Here is an 18,432-nt window from a genome sequence, read left to right as displayed (position 1 = left end):
AGGCGACAATGCTGGGAGATAGATCCTCTCACAAATGAAATTGACAGATATATAACTACTAAAAATTGGTTACTCTTTTTGACAATGAAGTCGGTAATGAAGGGATTTTATTCTCCATGTAAAGTCGAGACGGCTTAGTCTGCTATGTGATCATTAGTTCTATCAAGTGATATGTCCACTTCCATCCCTATCTTGTTTGGTTCCTTTTTTCAAGTTCAGTGACCAGCCTTACACGGGGTGCTCTGCCCACCACGGGTATCGAAACCCGGTTTTTAGCGTTGTAAGTCTGCAGATATATCGCTGTGCCACTGGGGGCTTACGCGTTGAATAAATTTGTCGAGAAACGCACAAGATGTTTTATAGTTTGCTACGAATTGTGAGTCTAACAGTGTAGATTGTAGATCGTTCTTGGATAATTTGTAGAAAAGAAACGCCGAGTGAAATAAATATATCCTTGTTCTGGAGTTTATGGTAATGTCTTTTTATCTTATTTCTTTGTTGACCTTTAGCTGATTATGATATTAGAACTAATGTCAACCTCGAATCTTTTTAAATTCAAGAAAATATTTTTCATTGATAGGCATGTCTTGCATTTTTATTGTATAAAAATAATACTATATATATATATATATACACCAGTTTTACAAGCATTTAATATAGTTGTAATCATATATACATATATCACCTTGCAAAGTTAGTCATATTAATGTCGAAGTATAAGTATTATCTTATTTTTACAAAATCAAACAAGAAACACCATGTTCGGAAAAAACAACAGTGGGCTAATGTACCGAAAGTCGAGAAATAGTTCTAAAACATGTGATATACTTTTCTAGTCAGAAAAAAGTACCATATTCTATGTTTTATATTCCAGTTTGAATAGATGTTTTTATTTAATCGCCTGATAATATAAGTTGTATAGTTTAAGATGGTGAGATGGGGTAACTTCGAAACGTTTCATGCTTAACTTTAAATATTCGATTGCCGATTTACTAGAAGTGTTTTAGCTAATTCAAACATCAGTAGAACAAAAATATACACGAACGACTTACCATTATATGTTACAACAAAACGTTCTCACACAATAAACCCTCGGTTTTTACAACGCAGTGGCAGTAAAGCGTTACAATATATACATCGATTTCGATATTCTATAAAAGGGGGAGTATCAAGACTTAGTTGAAACAGGAGATAATGAAGTGACTCAGCTGCATCTTACTTTCTGTTTATCAAGTAGGTACTTTTCTTACTTCTCTTCCTATATCATTTAAAGCGTCCAGTATTATCAGATTGTACGCTAAGCACAGTACAACAAAATATTATCATAGAAATGGCAAGTGTCCAAATATCTCTTTACTTTTCCCAATTTATGTCGATTTAAAATACAAAAATGCCTGCTATTTCACCTATGAGTTTCTTTATTAGATAATTGTATATCTGGCGGCGAAGTAGATCGTTGGAAATAATTTTCAGGCGTTGGAATTGTTAAGAAATTATTGTTGTGTCTTAAACATTTGCAAGTCTATTCTTTACTTATTTTTTAATTGAATTGCTAAAGGAATTCGGAAAATGAGACATAAATAGTTGAATAGAAGTAACTTGAACTGTGTTTTTATGTGGGTTATGCTAATAAGTTTATTAATCATGTTAAAAAATCCGAAATATCTTATTTATTTGGTTTTGTTTCTGATTAACTCAAATCTACCTATTTATCTTCATGCTATTCCTTGAACTATCTCCATGTCATCATTTGGCTATATTGTAACAGTTAACTCTGTTTTAAAGTCATGATATATATAAAATATAAGACAAAACGTTGTAGAAAGTAAGAGCGAAAGTACAATTGCAGTTCAATGTCAGGAACGAGAAAGATAGTGTGGGGTGTCTTAACGTGACACCATGTAATTGTTTGTGTATTTGTTTTGAATTTCACGCAAAGCTACACGAGGGCTATTTGCACTAGCCGTCCCTAATTTAGCAGTGTAAGACTAGAGGGAAGGCAGCTAGTCATCACCATCCATCGCCAATTCTTGGGCTACTCTTTTACCAAGGAATAGTGGGATTGACCGTCACATTATAACGCCCCCACGGCTGAAAGGGCGAGCATGTTTGGTGGGACAGGGATTCGAACCCGCGACCCTCAGATTGGGAGTCGGGCGCCCTAACCACCTGGCCATGCCGGGCCCACCATGAAATAAAGTTCAAGAACTGAACAAAAATATCTTCTTTTGTCTAATTGTAAATTACAATTAAATGTTTAAAAAAGACAATTTTCTTCTATTTCTCGTTGGAGACAAATAATCGCAACGCTTTTGTCTCGCAGTTTTCATGTTAGCAATAGAGTAAAACATAACAAGAAAACTAGCGAAATAAATGTTGATTCTTCATTATCATGATTATTATTATGATAATGAAGAATCGTTAATTTCAATCTTACTCACATTTATACACACGGAGGTTTCAGTTAGATAAAAAGTTTAGAAAAAATAGATCACGTTAATTTACTAAAAATATTAAATTTGCTTGACAGTGTCATAAAAAAATACAGAAATATTGGAGAGTGCGACTGCACTCTCTATGTAGGGACGGCACGAACACCCGTATTAAAGCAATGCAAAAGTCAGAAGCTAGATATGAAGAGCTACATGGTATAGTCGATCTATCTCCGGTGTATATGCCGCTTTTCAGCTATCCAGAGCGTCCCATATACGAAAACCGGCGAATAGTTAAAACCGAGACTGCTTATTTTCGTTCATCATCATCGTTTTTCAACAGGCCTAGCGCCTATCTAGTTTTACAGTAACTACAATTTTATCATCATTTGATAGAGCTAAACAGTCTTCACGATCTTTGCTACCTATTTGGTTATTATTCTGTGCACAATATATAAAGCATTAGAATATACTCTATAACCTAGTAACCCACGTATGTCATTTTCTAAAAAAGTAAACAAACAAGTATTAGAAAAAAAATCGCTAAATAATAAAGGCTCTTTTACCAACGAATAATGGGATTGACCGTCACATTCTAACGCCCCCACGACTGAAAGGGCGAGCATGTTTGGTGGGACGGGGATTTGAACCCGTGACCCTCAGATTGGGAGTCAGCGCCCTAACCACCTGGCCATGCCGGGCTGTTGAATGGAGTAACTTAGACATTTTGTATGATGAAAAACGACCATAAACTGCAGAACAAAGTTATATATATTCCATCTAACGTTTCGTTTTTATAACTTCTTCAGGAGCAGCTTACTACTTATACTGCTAGATTCAATTGTTCTACAGACTGATGGATAGTATGGAACAGTGTCACATTAAAACAAAACAAAGCCTACAACATTATCAATGTCTAGCAATATGAATGTAGGTCTGCAGGCTAAAGTTATAATAAAATCATTTGAATATTGACGCAAAAAGAGATACATAAAATAAATAAATGTAAAACAAATTTGAATTAAAAGAAGAAATTCTATTTGAAAAATGAAGTTAACTAGAGGGGGAGAATTAACAAAGATTTACGATCAAAATGCTCATCTTGAACTGTGATTAATTTGTGGCTGAAATTTCGAAAAAAGTAAGGCGTCTTTATATTAATGGTCAATAAAATCATTAGCTGTAGCAAAGATATCTATGCGTAAAAAACAGTCAAATGTCGGTCAACCATGTTTTTCTACATAGTGATCCACTAACGTCATCCTTTATGAGTTGATTTAAAGCTCTTACATGTTAAATTGTTTGTTTGTTTGTAATTAAGCACAAAGCTACACAATGAGCTATCTGAGTGAAAAAGCTTGTTAATACACGACGATCCCTGTTTAATGTGGAGCAGAATAAGGCCGTTTCAGGCCTAACTTTAACAAATAAAAAATCGTTTTTGAGTGCTTGCCTTGGATTCAAATATGCAATGCGCCTGACCAATCAGAACGCTTAATGCAATTAGCATCGGTATTTCAATTTTCGTTTGATACTCGGCAGTCTGGCACGTGCTTACTGTCAAGTTGGATGCGTCACCGAAAGCCGAAGTACCGTATCTTAGGCCTCGGGAGCAAAATAGACGCCTTACGATGTCTAAAGAAAAGAGACTGTCATACACAGCTAAATTTAAATTAAGTGTGATTAATTATGCAAAAGAGCATGGAAACAGAGCTGCCGAAAGATATTTTGGTTTTCCACCAACAGAAAAAATGATTCGTTGCTGGCGCGAACAATAAGAAGAATTGAAAATGATTAAAAGTGATAAACGCAATTTCCGAGGAAAAAAACAAACAAAATGGCAAGATCTCGAAAATAAACTGTACGAATGGGTTGTGGATCAGAGAAGGCAAAGACTATCCGTTTCTACAAATATGATGATTTTTAAAGCAAACAGGATTGCATGTGATAATAGTTTAGAATATTTTACTGGTCATACATCGTGGTGTTATCGGTTCATGAAACGAAAAGGCCTAGTTATGAAAACTAAAACGAAAATTGCTCAAAGAATACCCGATGAGTTTGAGATGAAAATTTGTGCTTTTCACAAGTATATTACACAGCTAAGAAAAAAACTCAATTTGAATTGTCTAAAATAGCAAACATGGATGAAACACCTTTAACATTTGATGTTCCAAGCAATAGAACAACTGGTACTAAAGGCACTAAAACTATTACTGTTAAGACTACTGGACACGAAAAAACACATTATACAGTGGTGCTAGCATGTTGTGCAGATGTAACAAAATTACCACCAATGTTAATTTTTAAAAGAAAAACAATGCCCAAAGAAAATTTACCGAGCGGTGTCTACGTTCACGTACATGAAAAAGGATGGATGGATGAAGACGGAACACTACTTTGGTTTGAAACAAATTGGTCGAAACGTCCAGGAGGCTTATTAAAAAAGCCTTCTCTCCTCGTCTGGGATTCCTTTAGAGCTTATGAGCTAAAAACACAGCTGGCTTTTATATCCGGCGGTTTAACAAGTCAACTGCAACCTCTCGATGTTTCTATTAACAAACCCTTTAAGACTTTAATGAGAGAGGAATGGAACAACTGGATGCAACAGGAAGATTGTGCTACGACCCCTACAGGACGAAGGAAGAGACCGACGCTTGCTCAGGTCTGCATGTGAGTGAAGAATTCGTGGGAAAAAGTAAGAAGTGATATAGTGATTAAGTCATTTAAGAAATGTGGTATCAGTAACGCAATGGATGGGACCGAGGATGACATTCTCTTTGACCATAATATTGGATCCAATGATTCCTTTCCAAGCGACAGTGAGAGCAATGAATATTTTGTAGGTTTTGAACCAAACTAAATAACAGTAAACTTTTTTTATTTACGGTATTTTCTTATTTTGATGTTTTGAGCTCTTTTGTGTTTAGAACAATATATTCTAATTTTTAAAGCATCAAATTGAATTTTTGTTCAATAAAAATCTTTCAAATGCGACTGTAGCTTTTTTTCCCCCAAAACTTTGTCTTCAAAATAAGGGTGCGTCTTATATTCCGAAAAATACGGTATTTCTATTAAATGCAACGAGTCTTAATAATTTTATCTACATATTCATGTATATTTTCTATTCATTCGTTGTGTAGTTTTCAATTTGATAGTTCACAAAACTGTGTCTATCATAAGTGTGCAAAACATAAAATTTCAACTACAACCTGTTGTTTGCCTGTAACATTCATACACTACTTTTATACAACCTGAGATAGCTTTGTTCGTTTGTTCTTAAGCGCAAAGCTACACAATGGCATATCAGTGCTATGCCCACTATGAGTATATAAACCTGGTTTTTAGCGGTGTAATCGGAGATAGTTTAAATACGTTACAGTACTGATCTAGAGCGTTTGATACTCATCATCTTTATCATTAAATTTTCATTGGACAACTTAATGGAGAACTTAACAATGGGTTGAAAAAGGTACTGGTTTTACACATATGCGGGACGTTGGGGTTTATGTTGAATAAGGACAATGAACTGAGGTGAAAATTGCCCTTATTACAGAGACAATAAAGGCAAACATGTTTTCATGTAAATCAAAGAGATGCAGTTAAGGTATTTGAATCAGTATAATATATTAAAAATTAGTTATTCATTTTGTTGCTGGTATGTCACACAGTCATTTTTTTCTTACTGGTATGATATCGGCACAAACTACTCCACTTTAACCCTATTAATTATACTTTATTCGTGTTACTAAATTATAAAATAAATAAAATAAAATAAAAATATATTTCTATCTGTTTCGTTTAATGTTAGTGTGTGGGATGCTATAGGGCTTCTAGTCGTTAACATTCTATGATTAACTGATCTCTTCAAAAAGTATTAGGCAGGTCCACTTTATAATGGGAGATTCGTGCAGGTTAAATAAACGACTGCGTTCAAAATAACAGAATAAACAGACTGAACATGTGGTATAAAGTATATAACAACCTTTATTTATGTCTAAAAGCACAAACAGAGTGTGCATACTTGTTCCAGGACACTGTACTATTGACTTCTATCAGATAAGTGAATTAGTTAGAAGTTGTAGTCTCTTGAGATATTTTTCATCAGCTAACCTACGTTAAAGACAAGTAGAACTGTGACATTTGAACATTCCTTACTTAACAAAAAAGATTGGATTTACCCATAACGACTAGTGTTAACCTCGTGACTGATCGTTCATACAACATAATTAAGATTGTAACAGCTAAAGCATCTACTTGGTCAGTGAAGGACATTTCTGTCATTGACCTGTTTGCACAATGTGGAAATTTACAGCAATATCACAGTGGGTAGCGCAAGTACTATCTACAACAAAGGAATAAAGCTAGCTAGAAGTAGACCAACTTATTGGTTTTTTTTGGACCACCTGTTTATGAAAAAACTGTATAGAATGAGATTAAACGAATTATTTTAAAATTCACACATTAATATGACAACATACAACAGAATGCTTCAAATATTATCGTGCTAGTTCTGTTTACAAGAGAGACTTTCATGAGTTGTAACTGTGTATCAGGCAGGCTCTGTGTCCCTAAAATGTTAAATTTTGCGTTTGTATAAATTAACCAATATGGGTTGAGACTGAGTATGATCAGGCAAGTTCCTGGACATAAAAATATTATTTTTATATATATAGAATAAGGTTCCAGTGGTTCTGTACCAGCTGCCCCACTGGTTTGTATGCCAACAGGCCTTTTATCCTATCCACGGTACCAACACTTCCTAGGTCAGTGAGTAACCTATCTACATGAGATAGGTTATAAGTATACGTAAACAGTTTGTTAGACACAAAGAGGGTTGTTATCCCTGGATTGATCAAGAAGTGCACAGACTGAAGCCCTCAAGAACGGGGCGTGAACAGAAGACTAACTAGTTAGCTGTGTCCTAAGGGAAAATATTTAGAAGAGTAACAATCCACAATCAATACAACGTTGTAATGGTAACATTCATATTTTTGAAGGACCTACATTTGAGTGGAAGAAAGTTGCACATCAGACCTATAGATGCCCAGCATTGACCATTGTTACATCCTTATCTGAACTTCTATAGCAAAATGCACGAAAAAATTACCATAAAGGGCTGTAACTGAAAGAGAACTTTCAATAAACAATTTATGCCATTTTAATTCCATCAGAGATGAGGAATAGGAAATCAAACCAACTAAAATAAATGTGAAAGAAACAAACCTTTACAAGTACGGTCATTGTAGAGCTGCCATAATAGAAGTAAGCATTCATATTGGTGACTATCATAGATACGTTGCAGTTAGTATGCATACCACTTCTCATACCTGTGATGCCACTGCCATCCACATAAAAAAATCCTGTTCTAGAGCATCATAACATAAGGTGTTTTTGATCCATGCCAGCACCAATGAATGTGTGGACTCACCTTCACCTGGACAATGGGATAAAGCCAGCAAAGAAAGAGATAAGTGTGTGAACTGTATATGAAATCCCACGGATCGTGGAGAAAAGAAAGTCATGTAACCAGAGCTTCAACACCATTCTCCATATACCTGCTTCAGTCCAGCTGATTGTAGCATTACGAAAGCCCCAACAGTCTTTCGCAGACACCACTGAAAACCTATGTATGTTAAAGAGGCAGTGCCACTACCAAATCGAAATGGCATTGTGTACTAAAAGCTTTGATTATGTTACAACATGGGATCACTACCAAGCTGGGAAATGGAAGGTGTTAACCAGTGTTTCTGAGGAGCTACTAAAAACTGATGTGAGCTGGGGAAATCTGTGTCAGCATTCAGTTGGCCAAATACAGCATATGTCTGTCTTTCAAGGTGGGATGACCTTCAGTAATAGTTATGGGTGACATCCATAAGCTTAAAGCTCTGGTTAAATATGAACACAGCAGACTATATTAATGCTTGAATGACAATATATCTTTTGTATTTGTCAAGGTAGATGGAAGCAAAAGCAAATTGAAGAGGATTGTAGTAGTCAGACCATGAATTTTATCTTTCTCTAAACAACGTTTAGAGAATTTTATTTGATCCTGTTTCTCTAAATTGGGCTTGTTTTTTGAAATGCAGTATTTCCCAGTAGCAACTGCTACCGTATTAATTCACATTTTATGGATCCGACGGGGATCTTGTGGATGATTGTCCTACTGAAAATACCTTGGTGAGTGAAAATTATGGACGTGAGGGATCTGATTCACCTGATGAGGTTATGTTTATTAAAAGTAAATCGATCGCCTAGTAAGAAAAAGATCCACAGATCTCTTCACTATTTAAATATGCCCTCCCAAAAGATGAACTGGAGAAAGTTCCAAATGGTTATTGTTTCAAAAATGGCGTGCTTATGAGGAAATGGAGACCACCAAATGTGCCAGCTTCAGAGGACTGGGCTTTAGTTTATCAAATTGTTGTTCCCAAAGCATATCATTCTGAAATATTGAAAGTTGCCCATGAACCTCCCATGGGAGGTCACTTAGGTGTCAACAAAACATCTGACAAAATTATGAGACATCTTTTTGGCCAAAAATTAGACAAGAAGCTTCTCAGTTTTGCAAAACTTGTCATACCTGTCAGTTGGTCGGAAAACCTAACCAGAAAATTCCTTTCGCTCTTTTGAAACCTATTCCAGATTTCGAAGAATCTTTCAGTCGTGTGATTGTTGATTGTGTTGGACCTTTACCAAAAACCCAATCAGGGAACCAGTATCTGTTGACTATCATGTGCGCATCCACACGATTCCCTGAAGCTATCCCTTTGAGAAACATTTCAGTCCAAACAATTTCTAAGGTTTTGACACAAAAGAAATGCACTTATTGGATTACGCTTCGAAGTTTTGGTCCAGTCTCTTACGTGCTTGTGAATTAGCTCGAGAAAATTTGAAGTAATCCCAAGTTAAAATGAAAAATCTTTATGACCACAAGGCTGAAGAGCGTAAGTTCCATCCTGGTGACATGGTCTTAGTATTGTTACCCACTATGTGACACATCCACTCGAAGAAAAAAAAAAAAAAAAGGAAAGAAGGAAGGAAAGAAAGAAAGAAAAAATAAGACTATTAAATTGCAGTTTATCACTACGAGGGTATGATTTGAAGATAATCCATGTCAAAGGGGTTGATAACATTTGTGTTGATATACTTTCACGTGCTATGTAATTTTATGATCATAAGGTTATTTGTATTGATTGTGTTGTATACTGTCATGATTGTTGAAGTTGTATAATTCTTCGAATAATGTATTATATTTAATGTATTGTCGTCAATGTATATATGTATATATATATATATAATATCTTAGTTATAAATTGTCCAATGCCAATTTTTAATTCTCTAAGGAGGAAGTTGTGACGGATTTACTATTATATATTAATTTTAATATCGATGTTTGTTTAAATTAAATTATATTTACACATGTACATAACTCATACTGTTAAATCTGTATTGCGAAACTCCCGCCTATTCTGTAAAGTTATAAAAGATTCTCGAGTGTAAGAATCAACAATATATGTGTGTATCTAAACGCTACTGTTAGTGTCAGTATTGTTACATAAAACTGAAATTTCGAGAAACTCTCCACACGCCTATAAATATAACCAACGCGCCAAAAAAAGAGTATTTATTATTTGTTTGCTATAGTTGGTGTGCTTAAACTTCGGAAGCTATAACTGTGATTGTTATAACGCTTATTAATTGGGACATTTGAGATATTTGACCAGGAACATTTATAAATTTCTAACATTACAAACCATTTAACTTTAGTGAATTCACATGGGATATTAGTACTTTTACAAAAAGCGTGATCAGTGAAGACCGCAGAGCTAGCTAGCTCCCTATTAAGTGACTTGTAGCTACATCAACTCGAAATTAACTCGCTCATCATTAACCCTCGATAAGACGTCAAGGAAGTTCCACACTAGAAAGAAGACTATATTCCTTGTAAGTTTGTAAAACCTTTGTATATAAATCATTGTTTGTAATAACTGTTATTGTAAAACGTAATTTTGTTTATCTATTAAAACATATTTGCATTAAACAAGAAAACTGCGTGTAATAATCTTGTTGACAAATATCATAAACTGGAGACATAGCGGCATTTATCTAACTACTAAATTTAAATTATCATTTAACTCGGTTTCAAACCATTCTAAACTGTAATACGTAACAGCTTGCTTACAAGTTTGCCGCAATCATAACTTCTCTTCGAAAACTCCATTTATTTTTACAAGGTGATTCATATGTTCACAGTACAAACAAAGTCAAAAACTAAAACTTTTGCTTTACAATACAGTATTTCTTCTATAGTACACATGTTGCTACAGTTGCAGTAGAAAATTATCGTTTCTTTTGACAGTTGTGTATGCATTTGACAGAGAGGATTTGTTAATCGTGAGAAGAAAACACCTGTTGAACGAGAAATTAATTTCTACTAAAAGGTGACGCGAGTGATCTTTGTATTTGATAAAAACAACCGTGATTAATATAATACGCCCAGATCTTCCATTTTTGAAGTAAATACGAAAGCCTAAGATATAAATTATTTTCTGGAAATATATATATATATATCATAATATAAGACGGCAATATTTCTATAAGCTTTAGACGTTGTCTAACTAGAAATGAATAACATACACAAATGCAACTATAACGTTATAAAATTTAGGAATAAGAAGAACTGTTAAACCCGCGACTCAAAAAAAAAAAAAGAAAAAGTAAAAAAAAAAAGATTTTTTTTAGTCAACAGTTTTGATTAAGATATTTTTATGGTTTGTAATGAACAACGATTCCTAATTTTGAGCTAGTACAATTTTAATCTTGAATTTGACGTTACTGTAGATATTTTAAAACTTTTTAATGATGCTGTGAAAGAGCAGAGATAAATGCTAAATGGTTGAGGATGTCGTGATTACTTTCATATTAAATTATAAAATAATTAATACTTGAAACTGTCGGTGTTTGAAACTCCTTAACTATGGAACTGAGGAAAACAAAGACAATTGTACCCTTTACATATATTTCATTATTACTCTCACGGTTTTTCAGGTGCCAGTCTGTACCTGACGATGCCCTTACAGTTATCTCTATTTTCCTCAGTTCAGTATAAAATTAAACAAATATTTTGATGATATACTAGGAATGGCTTGGATTTAAAAAAATAAAAGAAATATGTCTAAATCTTAGAATACCTAGTAATTTACTCATTATTCCTGTGGCTGGTGTTTTCTTTTATTGTGAACTGACAAGGAGCGAGTAAACTGTAGTTTAACGACTGTAAGAAGTCACACCATGAGCAATAAGCTGTGGAATTAACAACCATTAATAAAATAAGCAAAGTGGTCTATCAGCTGAAGAAGAAAACTCGTCTCTTACGTGTAGAGAATCATATCGGTTCTTAGCAAATTAACCTATACCATAACATTATTAAAATACTCCCAAGCGCTTTTGATCAGTTTGAAATATTCCACTTCCCATGTTTGTTACGATTTGTTTTCCAACAATCATGGCCAGCGACTGTCAACTAGTCGAGGTGTTTAAATGTAAGGGTTAAAGAGTTGATTTTTTAAGATTAGCATTATTTAACTAACTAACGCTGATGAAGAGAGCGACTATAAATCAAACTTTCTAATCTTACTTGTTACGGGACGAGTGTGGCCTACTGTTAAGAACACCTAGACTGTTGATAATGGTTCGGATTCGTTGCCGTAAAAACGCGCTTCAAACTTTGGGACCGTGAGTGCACTATAAAAAAGGACAGTCAAATTCAACTACTCGATCAGGGAAGAGTAGCCCAAGAGCTGGCGGTTGGTGATCTTAACTAACTGCTTTCCCTCTGATCTAGTGCTTCTCAAACGTTTTTGTTCGCGGACCACCTGATTTGTTTTGATCTTGGCGGAACATGGTGTGATTTATTAACTATGTTGCTTCGGAAGAGTTTCATGTTCCAAGCACACCTCTTCTCCCTGATGGCATTTAATAATTAATCCAATTTAAGAAGATGGCGGTTTCCTAGCGTCCATTTCAACAGTACGATCGTACATAAATCCATATGTATGTATGTATGACCACCATTTTTTCGGACGGAATAACGCGAATACCCACTTTATTTTCCAGCTGCTCGAGGTATGCGACGGTTGAACTGATATCTCGTGGAAGCATCTTGTGTACATGAGGCTTATGTTGCTTTTCAAGACGAATTATGTTGTGTATTGTTGTCTGGGTACGTGGACGGCTCTTGCCTCACTTAACTTTTGTGTTCGTGGATCCTTATCTGTTACAAGACACTGCATTTTACTTACCATAACTGGAGTACGACTTGTTGCATGTGTCTTTTTGGGTGGTAATGGGTTTTCGAGTTAATCCACATCCTTAGTTTTCCAATGTCGTCAAGTACAAGGGATATCCCCGTCTTGGAAATTCTAAATCCCCAATATGAAGACATCTTTATGACATGCGTCTATAAATATTTTGCGTTGGAAAAGGCTCTTACGTATCATTTCCAAAAGGATCAATGTTTGGTGACATCACACCATTTCCGAAATGCCAAACAATGTCTAAATGTAGTTCTGATATATGCTCTTCCATTGCGATTTTATATTGGCTGTGATTGTCATGCGACCCGATGATTTGTATTTTCAAAATCAGTTTAATATAACATACTCAATCCCCCCCTCTCTCTCTATATGTATATATCATTAAAGCTTATATTTGTTGATCAAACTGATATTAATTAAACTAACTGAAAAAGTTTGTTTTTAAAGTTAAAGCGAATTTAATTTTCGTTTTTGGTTTTTCATTTTAAAACCATAGTACAAGATGCTGAATGAAGTTTGTTTGTTTGTTTGTTTTGAATTTCGCGCAAAGCTACACGAGGGCTATTTGCGCTAGCCGTCCCTAATTTAGCAGTGTAAGACTAGAGGGAAGGCAGCTAGTCATCACCACCCACCGCCAACTCTTGGGCTAAATATATTTAAATAGGCATGCATAGTTTAGTTCAATTGAATGTGTTATTTATAACAATAGTAGTTTTTTCTTTTAAAAACATAACTATTTACAATGCTCCCTAAATAATAAAAAAATAAATTATAGTAATGGATGAACGCATGGCTTGTGTATATCGTATATATATATATATATATTATTCACACCTTCGGTTCATTATAGGACGCAAGCAGATTTTGACATCAAATTTTGGGGTAAAAAAGTGCGTCTTATACATCGAAAAATACGGTATGTTAATAAGCGTGTCTTACCTGTACTGGTTAATGTACCTTACCTCGTGTTACTGAACTTACTTAACCGTACGTGACTTATATTAGTTAACGTATTCAACATGTGCCTTTCCTCTCTAGAAGAGTTAGCTTGAGCGGTACGAATCCAGGGGACATGTGGGTTCAGTCATTGAAGGGACAACACAGCTAATCTGGGTTGTGTATTAATTGCTTCGTGTATAAGTGTGGAAGCCAGATAGTCTTATTAGGAGTTGCTAGGGGGTTAACCCTTTAACTCAGAGAGTACAGTACATATACACTTGGGTGATGGAGATACGAGGTTCGATCCCGATAGAGATAGAAACTTTATTGCTACATTAGATAATAGTTTCTTACTTAGAGTTTGTTTTTTGAATTTCGCGCAGACCTACTCTAGGGCTATCTGCTCTAGCTGTCCCTAATTTTGAAATTATAGACTAGAGGGAAAACAATTAGTTAACACCACCCACCGTCAACGCTTGGGATACTCTTTTACGGAATAGTAGTGGGATTGACCGTCCCATTATAACGCCTCCACAGCTGAAAGAGCGAGTATATTCGATGACGGGATTGAAACCTGCGACCTGAATATTACGAGTCGAGTGCCTTAATCATCAGACCATGCCAGGCCTTACTTGGAGTTGCTAAAGATTAAACTATTTAATTCAGATGGTAGAGCACACACTCGCACTTGGATTCTATAGGTACGGGTTTCGATCCCGCGTGAGATAGGAATTGGATTGTCACATAAGTATATGTTTAAATAAGTGAAATTAACCTAGCTTAAACATTGCGCTCAAGGGCTCGTACTTTTTAGGAATCAAAGTGGCCAAACACAAAGGCTTTACCTGTGAGTGCAACGTAAGGTTGTACCTGTGGACCATTTCTTCGCCAATTGTCATGGGAATAAATTCATTGAATGTGATGTGCTGAACAGACGCTGCCATGATGTGTCGAACCTCGTGGTAAATTCGTTCGTCATCCCAATGTGGGTTTAATCGACCAAGTTCTATAGCAAGTCGGTTATGGTCACGAACGTAGAGTGTGTGGAGGACAGTGAGGTGGATTTGTTCGTTAACTCGTTCATCACCTAACAACATACAAAGATAGCATGGAAAAATTCACTGGAGACATATATTAAAAGACAAAGTATTAAAACCAAAAACTTGTTAAATCTCAAGTCTACAGTAAGTTGGCGGGCTCAATGCCAAATATTCGAAAAACAAAAACTCAGATCAAATATCAAGAGAATAAACAGAGAATATTTGAATGTTGTTGGCAGGAAGAGAATATATAAAAGAATCAGAATTAAATTTTTGTCTGAGTAGTAACACCATCTATATTATTAGATTGATTTCTTATTAACTAATTAAACGGAGTAGAAATCTTTTCCTGTAGTTGCATTTTAATTCATCAGGTAGAATCCTCTGCTGATTAACAAGTAAAGTACTGTATATAATAATAAATAAATTCTCTATTGACTACTCAGTAAAAGTTTATATTGCCTAGCTTTGAATGGCTGTCTTAAAATTTCAATGCGACACGAATGACACAGACATAAGCACACAATGAACACCTGCTTTAACTGAAAGTTTTTTATTTGTTTTACAATAACAATGAACTGTTTTCTGTACTACATCCTGTGTGTGTGTGTATCCTTTCTGTGCTACATCTTCTGTGTGTATGTATCCTTTCTGTGCTACATCCTGTGTGTGTATGTATCCTTTCTGTGCTACATCCTGTGTGTGTGTGTATGTATCCTTTCTGTGCTATATCCTGTGTGTGTATGTATCCTTTCTGTGCTACATCCTGTGTGTGTATGTATCCTTTCTGTGCTACATCCTGTGTGTGTATGTATCCTTTCTGTGCTACATCCTGTGTGTGTATGTATCCTTTCTGTGCTACATCCTCTGTGTGTATGTATCCTTTCTGTGCTACATCCTCTGTGTGTATGTATCCTTTCTGTGCTACATCCTCTGTGTGTATGTATCCTTTCTGTGCTACATCCTGTCTGTGTATGTATCCGTTAAGACTTCTTGTTTGTTGCTTTAAATGACTTTTTTTTTCTGCATTAATATTTCTAATCCATCTTGAAAACACTTTAAATTACGAAAAGTTATTTGTTTTGTTCAAGTGAAAAGCTGAACAATGGCTTATCTACTCCGAATTCACCGGTAGGGAAACGATTGTGCAAATAAAATTTTATCATATGTTACTACGAATACTATTTTCCAGCTTAGGGAAACAAATTAATGCAACAAGTTTACATTAAGTGAAGTAATTCCTTATTTCTGGATCTTCCATGGCTCGGTATGACCATTTAAATTAGTGTTAAAACTCTTTCACAAAATTAACAGAGTTTAATAACTTTTTAAACTTTAATATACTCATCAGTTTTGGTGAAAAAATAAAACAATTCTTATATGGGAACAAAATATCTGAATTTCTCATCTCATCTCATAGCTGTTTCTACAGTGTAACTGTAAACAGTGATGATGCTCCGCCATCTTGTTCAGGCATAGCTGTTTATATAGTAGAACTGTAAACAGTGATGATGCTCCGCCATCTTGCTCAGGCATAGCTGTTTATATAGTCGAATTGTAAACAGTGATGATGCTCCGCCATCTTGTTTAGGCATAGCTGTTTATATAGTAGAACTGTAAACAGTGATGATGCTCCGCCATTTTGTTCAGGCATAGCTATTTATATAGTAGAACTGCTGAACAGAGGGAGCTGCATCCGATCAAATATGTTCACTGTCACTCTTATAATGCTCCAAAAATGAAATTGCGGAACATGTTTTGTAGTATATCGCAGCTCGAACCTTGGTCCTTTATATCCGTTGTCCGGCAAAATAACAAATAGGCCATGCTCGGCCTATACAAGGTCGAATTCCTGTGGCAACCACTTTTGAAGTGAATACGGAGAAGGTGAAACAGATATTCAAACAAGTAGAATAGCCGTATTTGGGAGTTAGAATCTCTTGGGTTTTGCTAAATCGCAACTTGCTTGGAAGAATAACAAGTTTGGTTTGGTGATGTATAAGAAAACCTTAACATGTTAATGTAAGCATTGCAACTTGTTTCTCCAGATAACATCTTGTGGTGTGTAAGCAAATTTTAACATGTTACTTAACGTATTGCGTTTTATTCCAATGCAGCTTACCCCACAGAATGACGCGTTTTGATCTGGTGATGTGTGTGTAAAAAAATCTTAATCCGATAATTAAATCGTTGCGATTTATTATGACTAGGTGGCTCAGAAGAATGTCTGAGGACTCAATACCCGCAGTGGACACAGCACAGATAGACCATTGTGTAGCTTTGCACTTAACAACAAATAAATACACAAAATACCCTACCGGCAAGGAAGCAAAACAAGTGGCGTGGTCTGGATATACAGTCTCGTTCTGGGTTGTCTGACATAGGGGGCAGTAGTGGTTTCAAACCATACTCACTAAAGCGGTCCCACACACGCATCAAGCCTGAAACAAGAATTCATAAATATCAAGATTTCCAGTTAGAGAAATTATTCTTTCTAGATTAGAGGCCTAGAGGAAATAACTGCTAGAGTGAGAGGTAAAGACAGAAAAGAAATATGTGACTTTATAACACCAGCCTCAAGTAAAAGGCATTCTTTCATAAAAAAACATGTAATTATTCACTCATTACGTTATCTATAAAAAATAACTAATGATTATAAATAGAAAAAATATCCCCTTTAGACAAGGGATGTAAATAAAAAAGTTTTTCATATTCGTCTAGTTATTACATATAATTACAAAAATATTTAGTAAATTTAAAATATAAAAAATTAAATAACTCCTTTTCTCTTTTTATTAACAATAGATGGCGCTTCAGACCTGTTCTCCTGTGAGGAATATAAAATTAATACAGTGAGCATACAAGTCTTCTAACTCAAAATTTCCTATAGAATGTTTCTAAAATAAAATATCTTAAAAATCTCACGTGGCAAGAAAATAGTAGTTTAGAAGAGAAGTCTAGACATTGGTAGAGCAGCAATAATCTTTTAAAATTTACAAGGTAAGATCTAGAAAACATTATAATGTATAAAAACATTGAGAACCATGTTTATAATTTAAAAAGTTGTTTCGTGTTTGTAAATTGACCTCACCTCCCCTCCAAAGGCGAAGTTTGTGACCCAATTCTTCTGTCGAGCCATACATAAAGTTGGCGTCAAGGGGTGACGTGTCCAAGTTGATGTGGACTCTTGGACCTTCCAAAACAAAAACATCTTTTATTTCGAATGATATACTCGTATCAAGAAAAAAAAGCTTATTTATAGTGTTATTGATATTAAAACATCCGTGTGCAAAATGTACAACTGGTGTTAAATATTCGAAAATAATGTATACTTTATACGTGTACTAAAATATGACTGATAAAATATTTAACTTTTTCACCACAAGAGTTCTAACACAAACGATTTCTTACTCGTACAATAACAATAACCAGCATTGGAAGAGCTCTTAGTACATCTAATATTGTTAAAGACTTGTTTAAATCTTACGATGGAAACCCCTTCAACCAGCATTGTAAAAGCTTTGTGCCTACAGTATGATTAAAGATTTGTTTAAATCTTACCATAGAAACCTCTTCAACCAGCATTGTAAAAGCTTTGTGCCTCCAGTATTGTTAAAGATTTGTTTAAATCTTACCATAGAAACCTCTTCAACCAGCATTGTAAAAGCTTTGTGCCTCCAGTATTGTTAAAGATTTGTTTAA

General features: G+C 35.0%; 1 protein-coding gene across 1 annotated transcript in view; it reads right to left on the bottom strand.

The window, feature by feature from the left end:
• LOC111085453 (lactoperoxidase-like) overlaps positions 1 to 17,923 on the bottom strand; it is a gene marked incomplete at its 5' end in the record, with an annotated part of 21,502 nt that extends 3,579 nt beyond the window's left edge. Inside the window, 3 exons of the mRNA XM_022384075.1 lie at positions 14,536 to 14,777; positions 17,049 to 17,171; positions 17,822 to 17,923. Coding sequence (XP_022239783.1) covers positions 14,536 to 14,777; positions 17,049 to 17,171; positions 17,822 to 17,923 — 467 coding nt within the window. The remainder of the gene's footprint in view (positions 1 to 14,535; positions 14,778 to 17,048; positions 17,172 to 17,821) is intronic.
• Positions 17,924 to 18,432: the final 509 nt, after the last annotated feature.

The sequence above is a fragment of the Limulus polyphemus genome, unplaced genomic scaffold (assembly GCF_000517525.1).
Source record: "Limulus polyphemus unplaced genomic scaffold, Limulus_polyphemus-2.1.2 Scaffold399, whole genome shotgun sequence".
NCBI lineage: Eukaryota > Metazoa > Arthropoda > Merostomata > Xiphosura > Limulidae > Limulus > Limulus polyphemus.
The sequence above is the reverse complement of the archived record's forward strand: the minus strand, read 5'-3'. Positions and strand labels throughout refer to the sequence as shown.